Raw genomic sequence first — 19,432 nt, 5'->3', positions numbered from 1 at the left:
GGACACGCACATAAACTCTGCAGAGCAGACTACAAATGCTTCAAATGTGGGCAAAACCACCCCACAGCAACCTGCTCAAAACCCAGGACCTCACCAGCGAACTGCGGGGGCCCCACCCGGCAAACTACAGAGGCTGCAGTCACTACCCTAAGAATGAAACAGACAACAAAAGAAAACAGATCTCTCAACCCTGCCCACAGGCACCAGAGTTGACGGCTCCCCAGTTGCCTGACACCCAACAAAAGACAACAAAATACCAGATCTCACAAATGGAAAATACCAACAGTCTGGAAAGCCACCGTAGAAGCAGGACATACGCCGAAGTAGCCCGCTCATCCAAAGATATCCAGCAGGACCAAATTCTTCCAAACATGACAACAGTCATCACAGCCTCATTGGCAAACATGCTTCAAGACTTCAGTAAGTCAAACCCTTCACCAAACTCCACAAAAGTTTTCTAAAAGAAACTCAAACCATATTATCAATGCTTGTTAATGAATAAAACTAGATTACTCCCAGACTCACTACAGATCGCCGTTTGGAACGCCAATGGCCTAAAAAACAAGACACTGGAGCTTCAAGAATTCTCTCACAGATACAACCCTGACATCATCCTAATTAATGAAACTCATCTAAGACCTGCAGACAATCCAAAACTGAGAGGCTACACACTATACAGAAACGACCGACTGGACTACAGAGGTGGTGGTGGCACAGCCATATTTATCAGGAACTGCATCAGGCACAATGGAATACTCACCCCCCCCCTCAACCTCCAACCTAGAACTCACCGGTGTCGAAGTCCACACAAATTCAACTGGAAGACTTAAAATCTACGCCGCCTACAACTCCCCTGCTAAGACCCTGCTATTTTCTGACTTGGATGCTGTACTAGGCATAAATGAATCCATCATCGTCGCTGGGGACTTAAACTCCAAACATCCCTCCTGGAACAGCAGAACCACAAATAAAAATGGCCGTATCCTCTTCAGCTACACAGGATTAAACAACGCTGTCGTAATAGGACCCACTGAACCAACTCACCACAGCCCAACTGGCACAGCCGACATCCTAGACATCGCCATCCTACACAACATCAAATACCAGTACAGCATTCAAGCACTGAACGAATTATCATCTACTTTGTTCCCTAACTACTTTGATCCCTAAGTAGTTAGGGAACAAAGACCAGTCACCTCCCCTCCAAACCTCCATTGTCTGGGAGAAACTTAGGAAAGTGCTACCAGAACGCACTGGTCCGGTTCTCCATATAAAAGCCAAGGAAGAAATAGACATGGCAATAAAGAACCTCACCAATCAAATCAATAAAGCCATAACAGCAGCCACAGTATCCACGATTACCCACAAACAAAATCGTCTCCCGGAAGAAATCAGGCACTTAATAAGGGAAAAAACAGACAAAGAAAAAGATATCACAACACTCGTGCTCCAGGACAAAACAGCCCTCAACAGATTAAACAAATCTGTCGGAGAAGCTCTCCAGAACCACAGGAATCAATAATAGGACAACAAGCTCACCTCCAGCTCCACAGCAGATAATTCCATATGGAAATTCCTAAACAACCTCAGGAACAAGCGCAAATCCCCCCCCCTCTGCAAGCAGAAAAGCACCTTGCATACACAGATGCTGACAAAGCCGAAGCCATAACAAGAAACCTAGAGAAACAATGCAGTCCTGCATATGAGAACCTAAACATCAGCCATGTATGCAAGATCCATCGTAAAGTCAGGTTCACAGTAAATCGTCCCGATGTCAATCCAAGCCCTATAATGCCTACCTCACCTACCGAAATAATCGGCATCATCAACCATCTCAAGATCAGAAAAGCCCCAGGTCCTGACGGCATCACTAACCAAGTCATCAAAGCACTACCACGCAAAGCCATAGTACATCTGGCAAACATCATAAACTCCATCCTCAAATGGCAGCACTTCCCTCAGTCATGGAAAATAGCTGACATCATCCCAATTCACAAAATTCACAAACCAGGCAAAGACCCACACCTACCTGAAAATTACCGTCCCATCAGCCTTCTATCCAACTTAGGGAAAATAGCTGAGAAAATCAGACTCTAAGATCATGTCAACGAACTAAATATCATTCCACAAGAACAATTTGGCTTCCGTCAAAATCACAGTACCACTCAACAGATCCATAGACTGATAGAATATATCACCACAGGATTTAATTGGAATCAACACACTGGAGCCGTCTTTCTAGACATCTCAAAGGCCTTCGATAAGATCTGGCACCAAGGCCTCCTCTACAAACTTATCATCGCTAACCTTCCACTAAACATGATACACCTGATCAAATCATACCTCTCCAACAGGAGGATGCAAGTCAAAATCAATGAAATAGTCTCAATCCAACGGAAAATCCTCGCTGGAGTTCCTCAAGGATCACTGCTAGCCCCGATCCTGTTCAACATCTATATGGCAGACATCCCTCAAAATCCTCTTACATCCACCATCGCCCTTTATGCAGACGATACGGCTATTCTAGCCAGATCTCGCCAACCACATCTCGTTACTAAAAAACTACAAGACACTATCCTGAATCTAGAAAAATGGTTTAAAGACTGGCGACTACAATTAAATCCCCAGAAAAGCAAAACGATATTCTTCACAAGAAGACGAGCATCCCCCAAAGGAGACATCACCCTGTTCAACTCTAAAATTCCCTGGAAAACTGAAGCAAAATACCTAGGAATACTTCTCGATAAACGATTATGCTTCTACAGCCACATCAAGAGCACATGCACCAAAGCTTCAAAAGTTATCGCCCAACTATACCCCTTGATCAATAGACACAGCAAACTAAGCTCAAGAAATAAAATTCTACTGTACAAGACAGTGATCCGTCCCACAATTATATACGCCTCCCCAGCATGGAGCCATACCTCCAAGACAAACATCCTCAAGCTACAAAGACTATCGAACAAGTGCTTGCGAATGATACTGGACGCCCCGTGGTTCATCAGAACGCCCAGATCCACCGGGACATAAATATCCCCTACATCTCTCCACTACTACGCTTCCTAGCCGAGAAATTCTTTATGAAGACATCTACGCATCCAAACCAACTAATACAGCAAGCCGGAAACTATGACAGTAATGACCACTGGAAACATAAAAGACCGAAAGCCATCCTAACACTCAACGACGAATAACCACCTCTGCCCACTTAGGGCGAACTAAAATAGCTCACAAATCTCTCCCATCCTGTTGTCTGCTCCCGAAACAGACAACAGGGAATATAAAAAACGTCAAGCTTCACCCTCTGCGCCATATATGTCCTGCATCCTGCGATATGTTAATATTAAATTTATTTAATATGACTAAAGAGATGTTTTCATCTTTGTTAAAATTCTTTAGCAGCAATTACAAAAGTTTAGCAAGATAACTGCGTGTTTACTTTGTTTAGAACTAAATCTCATGGAGGAGAATTATGCATAACTTCGAATATAAATATATATTCGATTTCGAGTTTGCATCTAATTCAAAAAAATATTACAACAAAACTGATGAAATGAGAACTCGCAAAACATACAATATTTAGCATGTGTAGTTTGGTATTCCATTACCGATAAAAATCCGGTTTCCTAGCCTGTTCACCAGAGTTTTCATTTCGATTGTACGTATCTGACAGTACCCTTGAGAACTCGCTGATTGTTCTCCGAGACGAAGTAAACTTTTGAAATAAAAATAACGTTCATTAAATAGATTACCCATTTATATTCTAAATACTTGGTTCAATAAATAACTTTGCGAAATGATTCGGCCTCAAACAAATAGGTTTGCATGCTCTTAAAGTTTTTTTTTTTAAATTTTAATGTTTGAAATATTTCTTACGAAGTAAACATAAAATATTTGTTTTCCGGAGTGTATTTAATACCCGTATTTATTTCTGAACGTCCATCGTAGGTAATTTACACTCCAGGGAGAAAAGACCGTAAAAGAACTTCGATCTGATAAATAAATAAAAGTTTCTAGGTGATCCATTTAATGTCGATAATCTGCGTTAACTCTTCATTAATGCATGCTGTAATCCAACTCTTGCCCCCTCTTAGATAGTGGGGGGGGGAAGAAAGACTCCCTATGGAACAAGGCGAGCACTAAGACTCGAACACAACAACTAACTTCATTTCCTTCCCGCTCTTGATTGCCCAATAGACGTGAGTTCGGCTGACAGGAAATCGTGCGCCGACTCATATTGATCTACGTTCAGCTAGGGAATTTCTCCCTCTCTCTCTCTCTCGGTAAATAGCAAGACTCCCGGCAGTCTGCGTTTTCAGACATTGGCCATGAATCCTGGGGCGATGTCGCCCCTCCCCCCCCTCTCTCTTCTCCTTTGAAGGCCATGGTCACGGCTTCTCCGAGAACATTCCTATGAAAAGTAATAGAATGTACGAGTGTATTCAGAAAGCGCCTTTTTTTTCTCGATGATTGTAGAGGTAGTTTGCAATCTCTCTCTCCTATCCCCCCCCCACTTCCCCAAACGGTGCATTCGTTTATCGAGAAGGCGGCCAACAATTTTGGGTTTTGTATCCAATAAAATGTATTCGCATCGGATGCAGGAATACATATGTACTACGTCAAGGAAATTTGTTCCCTTCGTAATAACACTCATTTGTCCTTCGGCGTAGCATTGGACGATAGAAAAACGAAAGAAGTATTGCTACAAAAAGAAAGGCGTTTTCTTTTCTTTTTTGGTAAAAGACGTTTTTTTTTTTTGGCAGAGTACAGGATTTAAATATTTTGATATTTTTGATAGGTCCTTATGATAATGTTATAGAAGATTACAATATATTTGTTTCAATAACAGAACTTGGTAAGAGAGGTGCAGCTGATCAAAGGATTTTGGTAACTAAAAAAATAAATTGATACAGCAATGGGCGTTGCGCATGCGTATTATTAGTTCTGTGATACTCATACGAGTAAGTTATCACTTGGCAACCGTTTTTTTTTTTTTTATTTTATTTTACGCAACAATTAGTGTAAAATTTATAATGAGGTTACTTTCATTGTTGCCAGGCAACTGATTTAGTAATTCGGTTGCTTAGCTACGCTGTTTAAAAGTGTTATTGTTTAAGAATGTTCAGCAACTATTTTAAATAAAATTTAGCGCATCCCTTAGCGTGTTTGTCATCCTTTAAAAGTAAATAATATTCTCAGGAAAAATTTATTAACGGTAATATTAATGTTTATTGTACATAATAAGATGATTACTATAGTGGAAATGTAAGTTACATTTAAAACACCATATGTTACAGCTTTATTTCAAAGATGGTAAAACCGATTGAAATGGATTAAAGCAAATGGGATATGGAGATAAAGTTGAAACGATGTCTTATCCAAACATTAGAAATATCAGATCACGCAACTGTCTTCGCGGGCTTTTTCCGGGAGGGGGGGGGGGGACGTGAAAATGACCGCTTTTTCACTGGGAACGAACCGAGGCTTGTTCAGTTGACTCTACAGTATGTCAATAAATAAAACTAATTCAACTGAGAGAAAAGAGGATTATGGGAGGGAGAGGCCTTATCAAGAGTTGGCACTTGACTACTATTAAAAGAATCAATAAGACTAAAATTCGACCTGCTGTGACTTCGGTTCTAAGTTGATTCTGTCGAAAAAGTTGTACAGACACAAACAGTTAATAGGACACTACCAGCGACAAGGTGAAACGTGAAATCCAGTTAATAATAATAAACATCACGGCACTCCGCAATATCGAAAAACATTTCAAGAGCGAAGTTTCTTGTCTTTTCTTCTGGAGACGTTTACAGATTGCATCATTTAACTAATTCGATCCAATTTGAAACGGAGTTCTTTTGTAGGTTTAATCGCTGCCTAATCTATTAAAAAAAGTGAAAAGGAGAATATATTGTGGGTTACATTCTTCATGAACACCTTTTACAGATGACATCATTTTTGACCAATTTGGAATAAGAATACTTCTTGTGTGGTTGCTGACATCTCTGAAAATTGCAACGCCCCAACCAGTCACGTGTTTGTCGTTTTATCTTCTTCATGAAAAATGATGTCAGAAGCGAAGCATCAGTTAAAACAAATGAACCAAATACCGAGGGAGGGGGTTAGTTGAAGTTCCGAAGTGGCTACTTGGCTGACCATATTACTGGAAATGTCCGTTTGAAATTCGAGGAATACCACAACAGTACAAGCAATTATTAAAAATTTGAGTGAGGTAGTAGCTTTCAAGCTGTAGACAATCTCCTACCTTTGTACTTGGCCTACTATTTTAATGTATGAGATACTATTGTAATAGAGGGAATTCAAAATTCATTTTATACTGAAGCAAATCTAGCAATTGTGGCATTTTAAGCGAGTGGCCTCGGTATTGCAATAAAAATGCTGAATGATTTGAAAGTTCGTTTTCGGTTTTATGGTCCATATTCGAAACCTTTGTGACTTTCAAGCGCAGCGAAATATCTAAATGCTCACAGAAGTATAAAACTTTGGTTTTGATTCTGGAATTAAGTAAATTGATAAAGTAAGTTGACAAAATCATTCTTGTTTAATTAAGAGTTAAGGTGACCCAAGAATTTTCGGAATTTCAAGGTGCTTATTTTAAATAATTCATAAAAGTTAATCAAAGGAAAGTTATTCAGTTAATGAACTGAAAATCTAAGTTATCTTCTATGCTCTTGATTCATCTTTATCCTTAAGCAGTTCAGTCCTCGAAAACGAAAAGTTCTCGACATTGAGAAAGGTGCCGTATACAAAGTGATCAGTTATTCACAACATATCAAAATCACATGCTTGGTCTACAGTAAGTGAGTGTACGTGTGAGAGAGAAGTTCCATCTGTAGCTCCTTTATTTTTTCTCGCGCTGTTTTTGTACAATTCGTCTCTTTGAAGGAGGACCCACATTTTCGACCAGTGTCTGGAAAGCGCTGGAGGTAGTCGCTCTAATTGCTGATGTTTTCAACAACTAAGTCATAATTGATGTCGTGCCTTTTTCGGAACCACTTTCAATGGATCAAACCCTGTACCTGGGTTTGATCCATTGATTTTGTGTTCAGAACCTTGACACAGACCCGCTTCTTATCACAGGCTATAATTCATTTGATGAAATTCTTCTGGAGAGCAATTTTCTACAGTTATAAGCTTTTTCTAGTATCAGGCGCAATTTCTACAGCTTCAGCTTGGAAAGACATTGTACACTTTACTTCGAAATACAAATTTCTACCGTCAATGTACGAGTATTCGTTCTCTGATCAATTTCAACAGCTTGATGCAGTTTCCTGAGACATTGCTGTTGCACTGAGGTTTAAGAGTGACGTCATAAGTCTTAGATACCTTTTGAATCACTTCACAATATTCTGGCCTTTAATTCTGCAGTGGTCTCGAGTTCGAACTAGTAAATTAAAAAGTTCTTAAACTATTTTGGTCACTCGTTCAAAACAAACAGACAAATCACCCAAACATTAAAAAGTATTGTTTTACTAGCTAGCACAAGCCCTTTAATTTGGCACGTAGAGCTGATAAGATAATTCATTATGACACGCATACATTTTCATATTATAAATTATAAAGCAAGTTTCAAGAACTTTTGGAATTACCCTACAAAACATAGTTTAGCTGTAAACTTGCTGAAAACACCAAGGTAGAAGATAAAATGTAGAACACCACTTAACAGGAAATGACGTGCCTCACGTTAACATCAAGGGTTTGTTACTGAGCTCATTCATTCTTTGTTTGTAATGGCCTTCTCAGAGCACGTTCATCATTTTGTATAATTGCTTCTTTTTTTCGATGGTATTTCTCTAATTACAAAAAAACCGTGGGTGATTTATTCTTAATAGGTATTATTTTGCGTAGTAAATATGGCTTTCCTAATGAAAATAACATTTAAAACTGTTCCAAGGAGGAGGATGTACTGAGAAGTTCTCGTAATTCTCGAATTTCTTCAAAACCTCTGATATGTCTTTCTATATATCCTAAAAGAAAAACAACAAATTTAATCACAATTTGATAAAACATGGGGGTTAAAGGGTTTTAAGATATGTGGTTATATCAGTTGCTTTTGCTCTAAGTGTTTATCAGAATTTTCCAGCCTCTCCCCCATCCTTCGTATTTATCATAAATGACTCACTTGCTTTTTTGAGAATTTAATAATCAGGCCACGAACACACACACACACACACACACACACACACATATATATATATATATATATATATATATATATATCAATTGGCCATCGTTGGCGTTCATATTTACGGGAAGAAAGGTTGGTTTTTTAGTTTCCCATTAAACATGTGACCATGCATGGTTAGATCTTCCATCAGTACACGAGGTTTGGACTTAGAGCGCACAACTGATGCTCTTCCCACCCACTGCTTTGCCTCTTAGAAGGAAGATTGGCAACTGACTCTGTCCATTTAGGAATGTAAATACTTGCTTTTTCCATCTCGTAAATAGTAGTTTATAAACATCTATAATTGAGCAGAATTTTAGCATCGTAGAATCGCTAAACTTCGAATTTTATGTAGCAATCGTGGGTTAGTTCGAGTTGTATTTATTTTAAATCATCGGAATTTTATTAGAATAATAATAATGAAAATATTGTACAATCCACGGTATATACCATTCTGAAAAAGAAAAAAAAAACCAATATTTTCCTAGAAACGTCATAGGATATTGGCATCTTGAATAGTTTATATGAACCTTAGGAGAGTGATAGGTTAGGAGTGAGCCGAGAGTGAAAAATTGATCCTCTTAGTAACGAACCCATTTTTGCGATATAGGATGGGCTATTACGTGACAGTTACTATTAAGGACGGTGTTCTTGGAGCACGCGACCTGTGTAGTTCCTGACATTCTCGCTGTATAGCAAAACTTTTACGACGAGCGGACACAAATCCCAAATAGCGCGTCATGTGATTCCATAAAGCTGTCTCTGTGCGAGACACCACGCCGTCTGTTAAATACGATCGCCAGATCACAGAACGCTGAGCGCTCACTTAATTTACGAGTTCTATATCTGTTCCAGAGACAGCAAGCTGACTCAGTTACTACGGGAAGCCATGGGAAGCTTGACGTGCAGAGTGGCCATGATTGCTCACGTGTCGACGATTCCCGCATATTATTCCGAGACTTTGGGCACCATCCAGCTGGCAGCACGGATCCACAGATTGAGAAGAAAGAAGCTAAAGGTTTGTAAAAAGCCCATTAGTTTTTTTTTTTTTTTTTCCATTCAGGTTTATGAATTGACTGCACGACCTGTTCCAGTTTACTAGATGAACTTTTATATTGATGTTCTTAAAAGAATTATTGCCATTAGAGTCTCTGTTATTGGGATATGCTTAACTACCCCACTACAACAAAAATTAGAGACTATTGTTTTGTTGTAAAATTTCTCTTCTTTTTGTTTATTCTTTTAATTTCTTTCAAAGTACTTCTTCGGTCATAGCATTCAATAGATTTTCCTTTTTCACAGTTGTACGTAATACTTCCGAAATAATTTATTTACGTCAATATGTTTTGTAGGTTACTGTCGTACTCAGTGAGTGTCAACTTTTTTTTTTTTTTGATGATTCCTATGAGAAACTACTCGTACGTTTTCCATAAGTTCATCCAAAATATTCTTGAAAATGCATACAAACAGAACAATGCGTATCAATCCCAGCAGTTAACAATTAACAGTGGAAAAGAGTCAACTTGGGCTTCGATTTTTGAGCAATTCATATGCAATGAAATCATGATTCTTATGAATTTGTTCAATCGTTGAAGAAATAAAGTCACGATTGCTTCAAAAAATGAACGATTTCGTTTCACGGAAACTTCTCCAATCCTTCCATGGAAAGAAATTAAAATATTTAGAATCGTCTCGGAGGAAGAGAGATAATATCTGATCTCCATCTTCTAGAAAATTAAAAAAAATAAAAAATAATTGCCTAGGGATGCACCTTAATGAAATGAAGATAAAGTAAAAGACACGGTTTCTTAACTGAATATATTTTATTCATTGATTTGACGATCCCATTATTATTTTCACCAGTCTGATATCTGCAATTAATTGCTTTTCTTACCTCCATCTTGTACTTACGGTCTTCACTGGATACGAGTTATTCATAAGTAAAATATTGCTATTAGGGAATCTTTTACTTATTTCCCCTGTGCAATCCTTGTTATGGTGGAGTTAAGTCCTTGGAAGGTTATCTTTCTTTCGACCAAGCAATTCGCACCTTTATAGTGAAATGCATCTTCTACTTACATTTATAGCTCCTCAGGGAAGTACTTCTTGCATTCCGAAGCAAACACTGCTAAAAAAATAATGGCTTTTATTTCTTCGACTGCTCAATTCTTCCCAAAGGATATTTTCGAAATATTTATGTCCGTTCTCTCACGGTCGTATTTGGAAACAACCGATGTCCTCTTGCTGTCCAGCAACACAATAAACGAAACCTTATAACACATAAAATGGGATGTAATACATTTCCTTTGGCAAACTAGCTGCTCGTGACTTATATTTAGATAGAAAGAGGCGTCACATTCTATGCACATCAGAAATGTAAATAGGCCAATTAAGTTTTTAACATTTGCTGAAGAAAACGTAGCCATTTTTCAGTGTCAAAATAGGAGACAGACAAAACTACAATACTTTTAGTGGTAATTTCAGTAATCAAGAAAAACAAGGTTCTCTTTGAGTTTTTCCTTTTTTCTACGAGTTTATAGTGGCACTATTCTCCTGGCGTTGCTTTGATCATGATAAGTTACTTGCTGCATCAATTTCTAGTATAAAGTATCTTATAAAAATTAAAAAAAAAATATTCTTCATGTTACGACGTCCTCGCTACTGTTTATTATTTAATTAATCTCCTTAAATTAACTGAAAATATTAAAAACTTAAAATACAAATGACATAATAAAATGATATTAATCCATTTTTGTTCCTTAGTGTTTCCATTTTCCCTTAAAACACAGCACAAGACCAACCAACTCGGAACTTAACAGGATTACTCATACTCACACACGTTTTTCACTTCATTATCTGTATGTTTATTTTTTATTTGAAAAGAAATAATCTTTTTATTAGCAAAAAATGGCATCGTCATGGATTCCCAAAACTCACTGCATGAGGCCACATTTTAATTATACTTAATTCACAATTTAATTATAATTTAAATTACAATCGACGGTATTCTAAATTAATAATTGTTATTATTATTCGGATATTTCGATGATGTCATAAGACTCATCACATGAGAGCCATACCACTAACAATATTGACAAATAAAACCCCACAAGGTGTGTATAATTGTACTCTTAATATGCCAATATTCTATTAGCTAGTCACAATATTTTAATGTAATATGCACCAAGTAAATAAAACGTTAAGTGCTTATTCCACTGTTTTTTATTACTCTTGACAGCTGGTGTGTGTGTGTGTGCAGTATGTGGCCTCCCTAGAGGAGTCCCTGACTAGCTACAGCTCTCTTAATAATAATAAAATTTACGTTGTATTAAAATTATTTTCCTTGTTTATTGGAATAATTTAAAAGTGGTTAAGTTTGTCAAGTCGGAAATACCGCGTCTTTGACAAAAGAAATATTTCTTTTCCTCATGCATTTCATAATCTGAGGATTTGATTTCTGTGCTGATTTTTCTTTTAGTATCTTTGAGTTTTATTTTTATCAACTATCTAAAAAACCGTTATGGGATTTTACCTCCACATACTCGGTACGTGAATAATTCAAGTATTGAGCACAACATGCATGTCCAATACTTGAATTATTCATTGAAGCAATTTCGTTGCATTTCGGTTCTTGTATGCTTTCTCCGAACAGACAGGTCTACTTTTGTTTATCGTTTTTTTTTTTTCAATGGAAAGCATGCTAATTTAATTCAATGAAATCTAACCCGTATCACCATTAGCATTTTACTTGTTTGTAGGTGATTTATGAATTACCAGTTTCTTATATACGTGAGTTTATTCCTAATTATAAAGTTAAAAATTTTACATAACAATAATATGGGAAAGAAAGCGCAAATTTTACATTTGTGCTTTCTTTCCCATACGCATTCTCAACAGCACATGTTAACGAACTAATTTCCGTTTTTCGTTTTCCCTTTCAGTATTCCTGTGCCACCTCCATCGAAACTTGCGACGAAAAAGGCTTGTGTCGGCCATACGTTCGCATGCACGCTTTGGGTGAAGACGGTATAAGAACTGGTAGCAGCGATCCGGACTACACGTCAAGCAGTGAGCAATCTTGCGATACGGTCATCTACGTGGGGACTAGCGGGGTGGCCATCAGCGATCGTGAATTGACAGATAACGAAGGGCCGCCTTCGTCCTTGCCCGTCCTTTCAAAGCTCTCTAAGATTCCTCTCTCTAAGTTATCATGCCAACCCCGACCCCAGGAGTCCGTCTGCTCCACGGAGACTAGGGGAACAAGCAACATTAATCAGATACAAAACAGCCGAGCGGGCTCATCTAATGAAGACCAGATATATCGAGTCGGTAAAAGTTCTTCCTCCAGTGTAGTGGTCGTAATCCCGAAGCAACCCATCCATTCGACCTCCGTACCAGCGAAATCGATGCCTAAGGAAGAAAAAATCTCGAATATTCCCCCAACTGGAGTCACCCCAAGTGCCCAGCAACAACCTGCCAGCACTCAAACGCCCTCTGCTGAACCCGTCACCGTACAACCAAAAACCTCTCAAACTTCAACCATTCAAGTGCCGAAAAAAGTGAACGCAAAACACCGAGCTTTATTATCCCAGTTTAAACAGGATTCCCATCATAATACGGACCAACAAACGACGACGTCGTCTGGTGCCAAAACGACGCCTCAAAAGGATCCTAAAGTGCAAAGCGACGAAACGTGGATCGACGGACCGCGTTTTTCAAAACCGAAATTCGACTCGCGAACGTTACACCAACTGCAGAAGGAACAGTGGGTGGACGGACCTCCCGCCATGTATGGGTATATGGACGACCACAAACAAACTATGATCCGAAGATGGGTGGAGGAACATTCGCATCACGTGCACGATAATTTCAAGAGAATACAAAGTGAAGTATGGATTGACTTTCCTCCAAGTAAAGACAGCAAGACCAGTGGACATCCGAGAGAAGGTGAAAACATGACACCAGAAGGTCCACCACACTCATCTCATTCTGATGGCAATGAGACGAAAATCTTCAGGGATACTGACACCTCCTCATGCCATCCCCCTAACTGTGAGCTACCCGGCGATAAAAGATGGGAAACGGGTAAAAAGCGAAGCGTGTCCAGGCCCGCGAACGGTGCAGCGCATTCGCATGAGTTCCATGGGAAAGAAGACGACCCCGGAGGGATCTATCCTCAATACATCTCGGGTCACAATTCCAGAATGCTACATAACGAACAAGATGAAGACGACGATGAGGCCGACAGTGCTAGTAATTCAGCAGATGTAGATGAGACGGATAATGAAGAAAACGCTGAAGCTAGCGGTTTCGACTCTGATCTTCCTGCCCTTCATCTGGTGGCTTCTGAAGATCTTCCTCCAGAAGAACTAGAAGCAGCTCTTCTAAGGACGAAGGTGATCCTGGAATATGCCCAGTGCGATGAGGAACACGTTGTGGAAACAATCGAAGTCATAGAACCCGATGAACCAGTGCCTATGCAAGACTGCTGTCTTCAGGTGAACGAAGAGGACATCCTGGCTGCATGTTGGTTGCAAGAACACTCCAGCATGTCTGAAAATCCTCTTCCCGAAGTGGACCAAGAAAGTTTCGATGGCAGATGCCATCCTCTGAGGATACTGAGTGAGGAGGATCTCAATTTACCATCCTCGTTCACAGATTCCCGTTCCGTTAGTGTCGACTTGGATAATGTCAGCGTTCCTGACACATGTCGGGAAGATGCCAGAAACAGAGGACTTACGTGGAAGCTTCTATATGGAAACTCTCTTCGGGGGTTGAAACAACATGCGCAGAAACCTCCAGAGGAGTTAAGTGTGGCGGTAAAAGGTGATGTGTTGGCAGAGAAACTGGAGAAGATTGCTCGACTTCGAGAACTGATAAAGCCCTTGTCCAGGACTGAAGTAGATATCAGAAGTGGTGCATCGTCACCAACTCACAATGGCGGAACCCTCCCAGCTCGAATGTCGAGGCTGACATTATCCGAAATGCTTTACGGTAGCCAAGATTCAAGCATGGAGGACCTTAGAGAAGCAGAGGTAACGAGCACTCAAAGTGAACCAGCAGAACTGGACTTTGACAAGTACGATTATAAATTGAACATTAAACCAATGAATGGTCTTAAACTAGAAGCATTTTACAATAAAATCCATAAAGTACCTCCTTTCCTACAACATTCTTTCGTCTCTAAACCCACCCAAGTTGTACCGCCCTTAATAGCGAACACACCAGAAAGTGCTATTTTTCTGTCCAAGATGGAGTCCCATGTGAATGCTGAAGGTAGTTTGCCATTTAAAACCCCTGGTCTCAGGTTTTCCGCTTTAAGATCTTTAGGGATTAAAAGCCAAGGGAAATGTACCGACGATAGCGAACAAGGTAGGCGAAGTCCTTTTTCAATAAGGAAGAGTTTGATAACTTCGTTACGTCATCCAGATGGTGCTTCCAATCCACATTTGAACAAACACCCTTCGGTGACCCACCTTCCAGACGAACCTCTTCGAATTAGTACTTCATTACAGTCTCCATCCTCTAAAGAACAACGGTCTCCGGGTAATGGTGCCAGCATGTCTGATAGCGAAGACATTAGTAGGGTGCTTCTGGAAGAGATGGACATTCAAGAACGACATCTCTCTGAACAATGCGCAACAAAACCCAGAGAAAGGAGAGGATCGATAAGTTCGCCATACAAACCAATCGATACAAGTCAACTTTATGTTGGACAATCGCCCTCAAGGACATCGAAATTGTCCAGGTTCCTTGGTGGGAAAGGTCAAAGTATGGAGAAAGTTCCGGGAACTACAAAACAAGATACAACACCAACTTCCAAACTTTCCAAGATGAAAGATGGGACCAAACTACCTCAGAAATCTAGTCTAGCCGATAGCTCCTTAACTCTTTCTTCCAGACGTCCATCTAGCAGGAGTAGCGCCACCTGTTCAGGAAAAAGCGGGAAATCGGCAACGAACAAAATCCCCACTCGTGCAAGTCCGACCAGCAGCACATCCGGTGCGACGACCACGTGCTGTAGTTCCATCAAACACAAAGATAAGCTAGTGTCCATCAAATCGAAGCCACCCTTGGGACCAATACCATCATCACCCTTAAAACAAACCAGGTGTGAAAAACTAAGTAACTTTCCTGACAGCAAAAGACAACATAGGACGAAGTGTCTATCGAGAAGCACAAGCTCGCCAAGTACTGCTTGCGTTGACAATGTGGAAACGCACATGACAGATGCTACAGACAGTGACCAGTGTCCGGGTAAACGACATAACAGCGTATCCACCGCTAGTAGCTTCCCCTCTCCTTATCACAGAATCACGAAAGCTCAAATGAAACATAGGGCGAGTAGTGGACACGGCAGTGACAGCAGCGTCAACAGTTCCGATCACAGAGAAACAAAAGAACTGCTTACAAAAGTCAACAACACACCACAGTTCTCAGGCACTAGTAGTGGTTACGAGAGTATGATGAGGGACAGCGAAGGAACTCCATTATCTTCAAGCCAAGAATCCGGAAACGAGGCATCCGAAGAAAGGGAGGAACGAGGCAGAAGGGGGAAGAGGAAAAATTCTCAAGGTAAGTGATCTCTATTAAACTATGTATGTTTTTCACTTAATTTTTACTCATTGTTTTTGATTTCTATAGGTAGGTGCCCTACAGCCAGGAAAACATATAATCGATATTCTTATAGTCCTTATAAGGACTGGCTTAAAGGGGCGAAGCAAGAATGCTTTTCATATTCCCCGTTATCTGTAGAGGACAGTGTAGGGATAAGGTGTTATTGAGCTATTAAAGCTCTGATCATGGCAGGAGGGTAACAGCAATAGCCGAGCCTCAGTTAGAACTTCATTGGCTACAGCATTGTTGCCATCCATTACCCTCCAAGGGTATTGGATTGAATGAATCAATCACCGCATCTCACGGTCGATTGTTCAATCTGATTCCTTACCCAGCATAATCGATATTCCTCATAATCGACTTGCTAATAACGCATTAACTTACAAATCATTAAATGGTGTGGTAGTGATTTTTATTAATAATTAGCGTAACATCCTACTAAACTATTGTTTATTAAAATTTTATATTGGATGTAATATTTGAATGCACATTTTATAATTTAGTCTCTATAGAAACGTATATACTAAACGGTAGGGTTCCAAAATGGTTTTAAATCCGTGCCTTCATTTCACTATTTTTGTTTATATAATGATTTAATTGTGATATTTAATTTGAAACTGTAGATAAGGTAGGACACTCGGAAAAGGGAATGTTTTGGATTAACGAATCTGATTTGATTCGTTAATCCAAAACATTCAACTCAGCGAAAAGAAATAATGTCTAGAATAACATAACAGATCTTGGCATGTTCGAGTGCAATACATCCACATTATAATGGAGGTATCAGGAATAATAATAATAATAATAATAATAATCATAGTTTCACTCAAACCTCACCGTAGGTCTAATGTAGTTTTGCTTGGAAATCCGGGTACACTGCGCACATCAAATGCGCACTTTGTGTTATTCAACTTATTGCTCTACAGTAGAGGTTCCCAAAGTGGGCGGTGGGATTACCTAAGGGGGGAGGGGCTAAGAGGCAGGGGGGGGGTGCTTAAGGTGTGCTGCAAAATGCAGAAATGCACAATATTAATTGCTGCTATTTGATTATTGTTGTTTTCCCAAGACATTTTTCGAGTTTTTGTTGGCTATTTCTGAAGTGGTCCTTTTTTTACATTAATAGTATTGAGTGTGTTATAATGTATTTTCTCATATTCTTGTTTACTGAACAAAAATGTGAAGCGCTTAGCTATGTAAGTGTTGTGTCACAGCTTGGCAAATTATAGGTTATGTTATATTGTGAGGATCTAAAAATAAAGATTATTATTTACAAAACTTGGTTTCAAATATGTATGTACGCTTATTTCTGCATGTTCCAGAATAGAAATGGCAGATGCAGATACGTCAAAGAAGAAATGTAGGCAGTATAGCATTGAATACCTAAAGTATGGATGCATACCAACAAACCAGCAGCTGGTGCCAATGTGCCTATTATGTGAAAGGGTCTTCTCTAAATGAGACCATGAAGCCTTCCAGAATAATTGAACAGAAGGTACATCCTGACAATGTAAATAAGAATTTAATTTTCTTTCAATCTCTCCGAGACAAATTGCAAAAGCGACAAGCAGTTTCAAGCATGTTTTGCAATGCTTCACAACAAACCACCGATGGTTTGCGTGCATCGTACAACATTTCATTGTTGATCGCAAAGTCTGGAAAACCACATACGATTGGTAAGGAACTCATCCTGCCGACTGTTAGTGAGGTTCTGAGTACTGTTTTACATAAGTCACCATACGACATAATTAAGATGATTTCGCTTAGCAACTATTCTGTGCAAAGCCGAGTAGATGAAATGGCTGCTAATGTTGAAGAAATATTATGCTGCATATTAAGGACAACAGACTTTGCATTACAACTAGACGGGTCAACTTTACCAGGCAATGAATCTTTGCTTTTAGGTTATGTGCGCCTTGTAAAGGAAGAAAGTTTGGTTCAAGAGTTGTTATTTGCAACTAAATACATACACTAAAGGGGAGTCAATATTTCGTGTTGCTGAGCCGTTCTCCAAAGATAAGGAAATCCCATTTACTAACATGTTTTCTTGTGCAAGTGATGGAGCACCATCAATGACAGGTCGCTACAGTGGCTTTGTCGGCTACTTGAAAAAAGCAGTACCAAATATATTTACCATTCACTGTGTCATTCATCGCCAACATCTGGTTGCAAAAAACCTCGGCGATCGCTTGCACAACTCACTACACACTGTCATTACTGCAGCAAATAACATTAAAGCCCATGTTCTCAATGATAGACTTTTTCGAAAGCTCTGTGATGAAAATGGTGAACATTTTGAACGTTTGCTGTTCCATACTGAAGTTCGTTGGCTGTCAAGAGGCAACTGTTTGAGACAGTTTTATGATCTTTTTGATACCGTTGTAGAATTTTTTGAAGACAAAAAGACTTTGCTCAGTGATGAACTCAAAGCTATCAGGCATGATGTTGCTTATTTATCAGATATATTTGCAAAATTTAATGAAATTAATTTTCAGCTGCAAGGCAATGATATCAATCTGATCATGGCCAAATCATCTATCTCAACATTTATTTCAAAGTTAAATCTGTTGAAGCGAAACTTAGGCCGTCATGAGCTCTACCAATTTCCCAGCCTGTCCGAGTTAGATGGAAAGCGTAGGGTGCAAACTGAAGATCTGCAAGTTTACTGTGACCATTTGAATATGCTGCATGAAGATATGACTAAGCGATTTAAGGATCTACTTTCGTTGGAAGTTCCAGATTGGGTAATAAATCCATTTTCCGATACTGAGGAAGTGGCAGCCATGGAGGAAGAACTAATTGAGCTACAAAATGGCTGAGCTGAAGCCAAAAATTTACGAAATCTTATCAAGAGTTTTGGTTGCAGAAAGAGATCTCTGCTCGCTATCCTTTACTGTGGGGAGGGATTAAAAAGCTCCTCGTTGCATTTCCAACATTATATTTGGTATAATTTCTGATAGTCATTAGCTGCTATTGAATAGCATTATAATACAATGTTTTATAAGATTTTAATGTAAAGTTGCGATTAAAGCTAAATGTATTTTTGGATTTAAAATAAATATAAATAATTTGTTTCAAAAATTTTATTACCGCTCCTTGTGGATTGTGTGAATCGCTTTTCTGAATGTAGGGTGGGGTCAGGTAAGAAAGGAGGGGGGGGCACTGACGATGAGTTTATGGAGTCGAGGGGGCCAGAAAAAGTTTGGGAACCACTGCTCTACAGTGTCGCGTGCTACTGCTGGAATCCATTTACTTTTGCTTTTTGCAAAGTAATATTCGTTGTATAGAGTTGCTAAAAGATTATTATGAGCAACGACATATAACGTGTGTCTTTCTCGTGATCTTTAGTCTGGCAAATATCTCTACTCTCTTGACATTTACATTTTAACCCTTTAAGGGAAATCTCCTTTTAAAGCGTGTTTGAATTGACAGCAGAATCCGGGCGAGACTATTTACAAGAGAGAAAAGTCGGGTATTCCAATGCATTTAATTATTTAATTTATGTAATAATTTAATTTATAACCATCCGTTAGAGTCATATTTGAAGGAAAAATGATTATCCAATTTAATTCGTCAAATTGAATTTCTTTAAATATAAATCCTACCTACGAAGGGTTATAAATCTATCGC

The 19,432-nt window shown here is 39.1% G+C and overlaps 1 protein-coding gene across 1 annotated transcript in view; it reads left to right on the top strand.

The window, feature by feature from the left end:
* The window catches only part of LOC150102465 (uncharacterized), a 71,309-nt gene that overhangs the window by 30,973 nt on the left and 20,904 nt on the right, over positions 1-19,432 (top strand). Inside the window, exons 7-8 of the mRNA XM_090399595.1 lie at positions 9,044-9,206; positions 12,130-15,763. Coding sequence (XP_090255721.1) covers positions 9,044-9,206; positions 12,130-15,763 — 3,797 coding nt within the window. The remainder of the gene's footprint in view (positions 1-9,043; positions 9,207-12,129; positions 15,764-19,432) is intronic.

This window comes from Typopeltis vanoorti, chromosome 10 (assembly GCF_054136105.1).
Source record: "Typopeltis vanoorti isolate ZY-2024b chromosome 10, IOZ_Tvanoo_1.0, whole genome shotgun sequence".
Lineage (NCBI taxonomy): Eukaryota > Metazoa > Arthropoda > Arachnida > Uropygi > Thelyphonidae > Typopeltis > Typopeltis vanoorti.
This window is presented reverse-complemented; position numbering and strand designations above follow the sequence as displayed.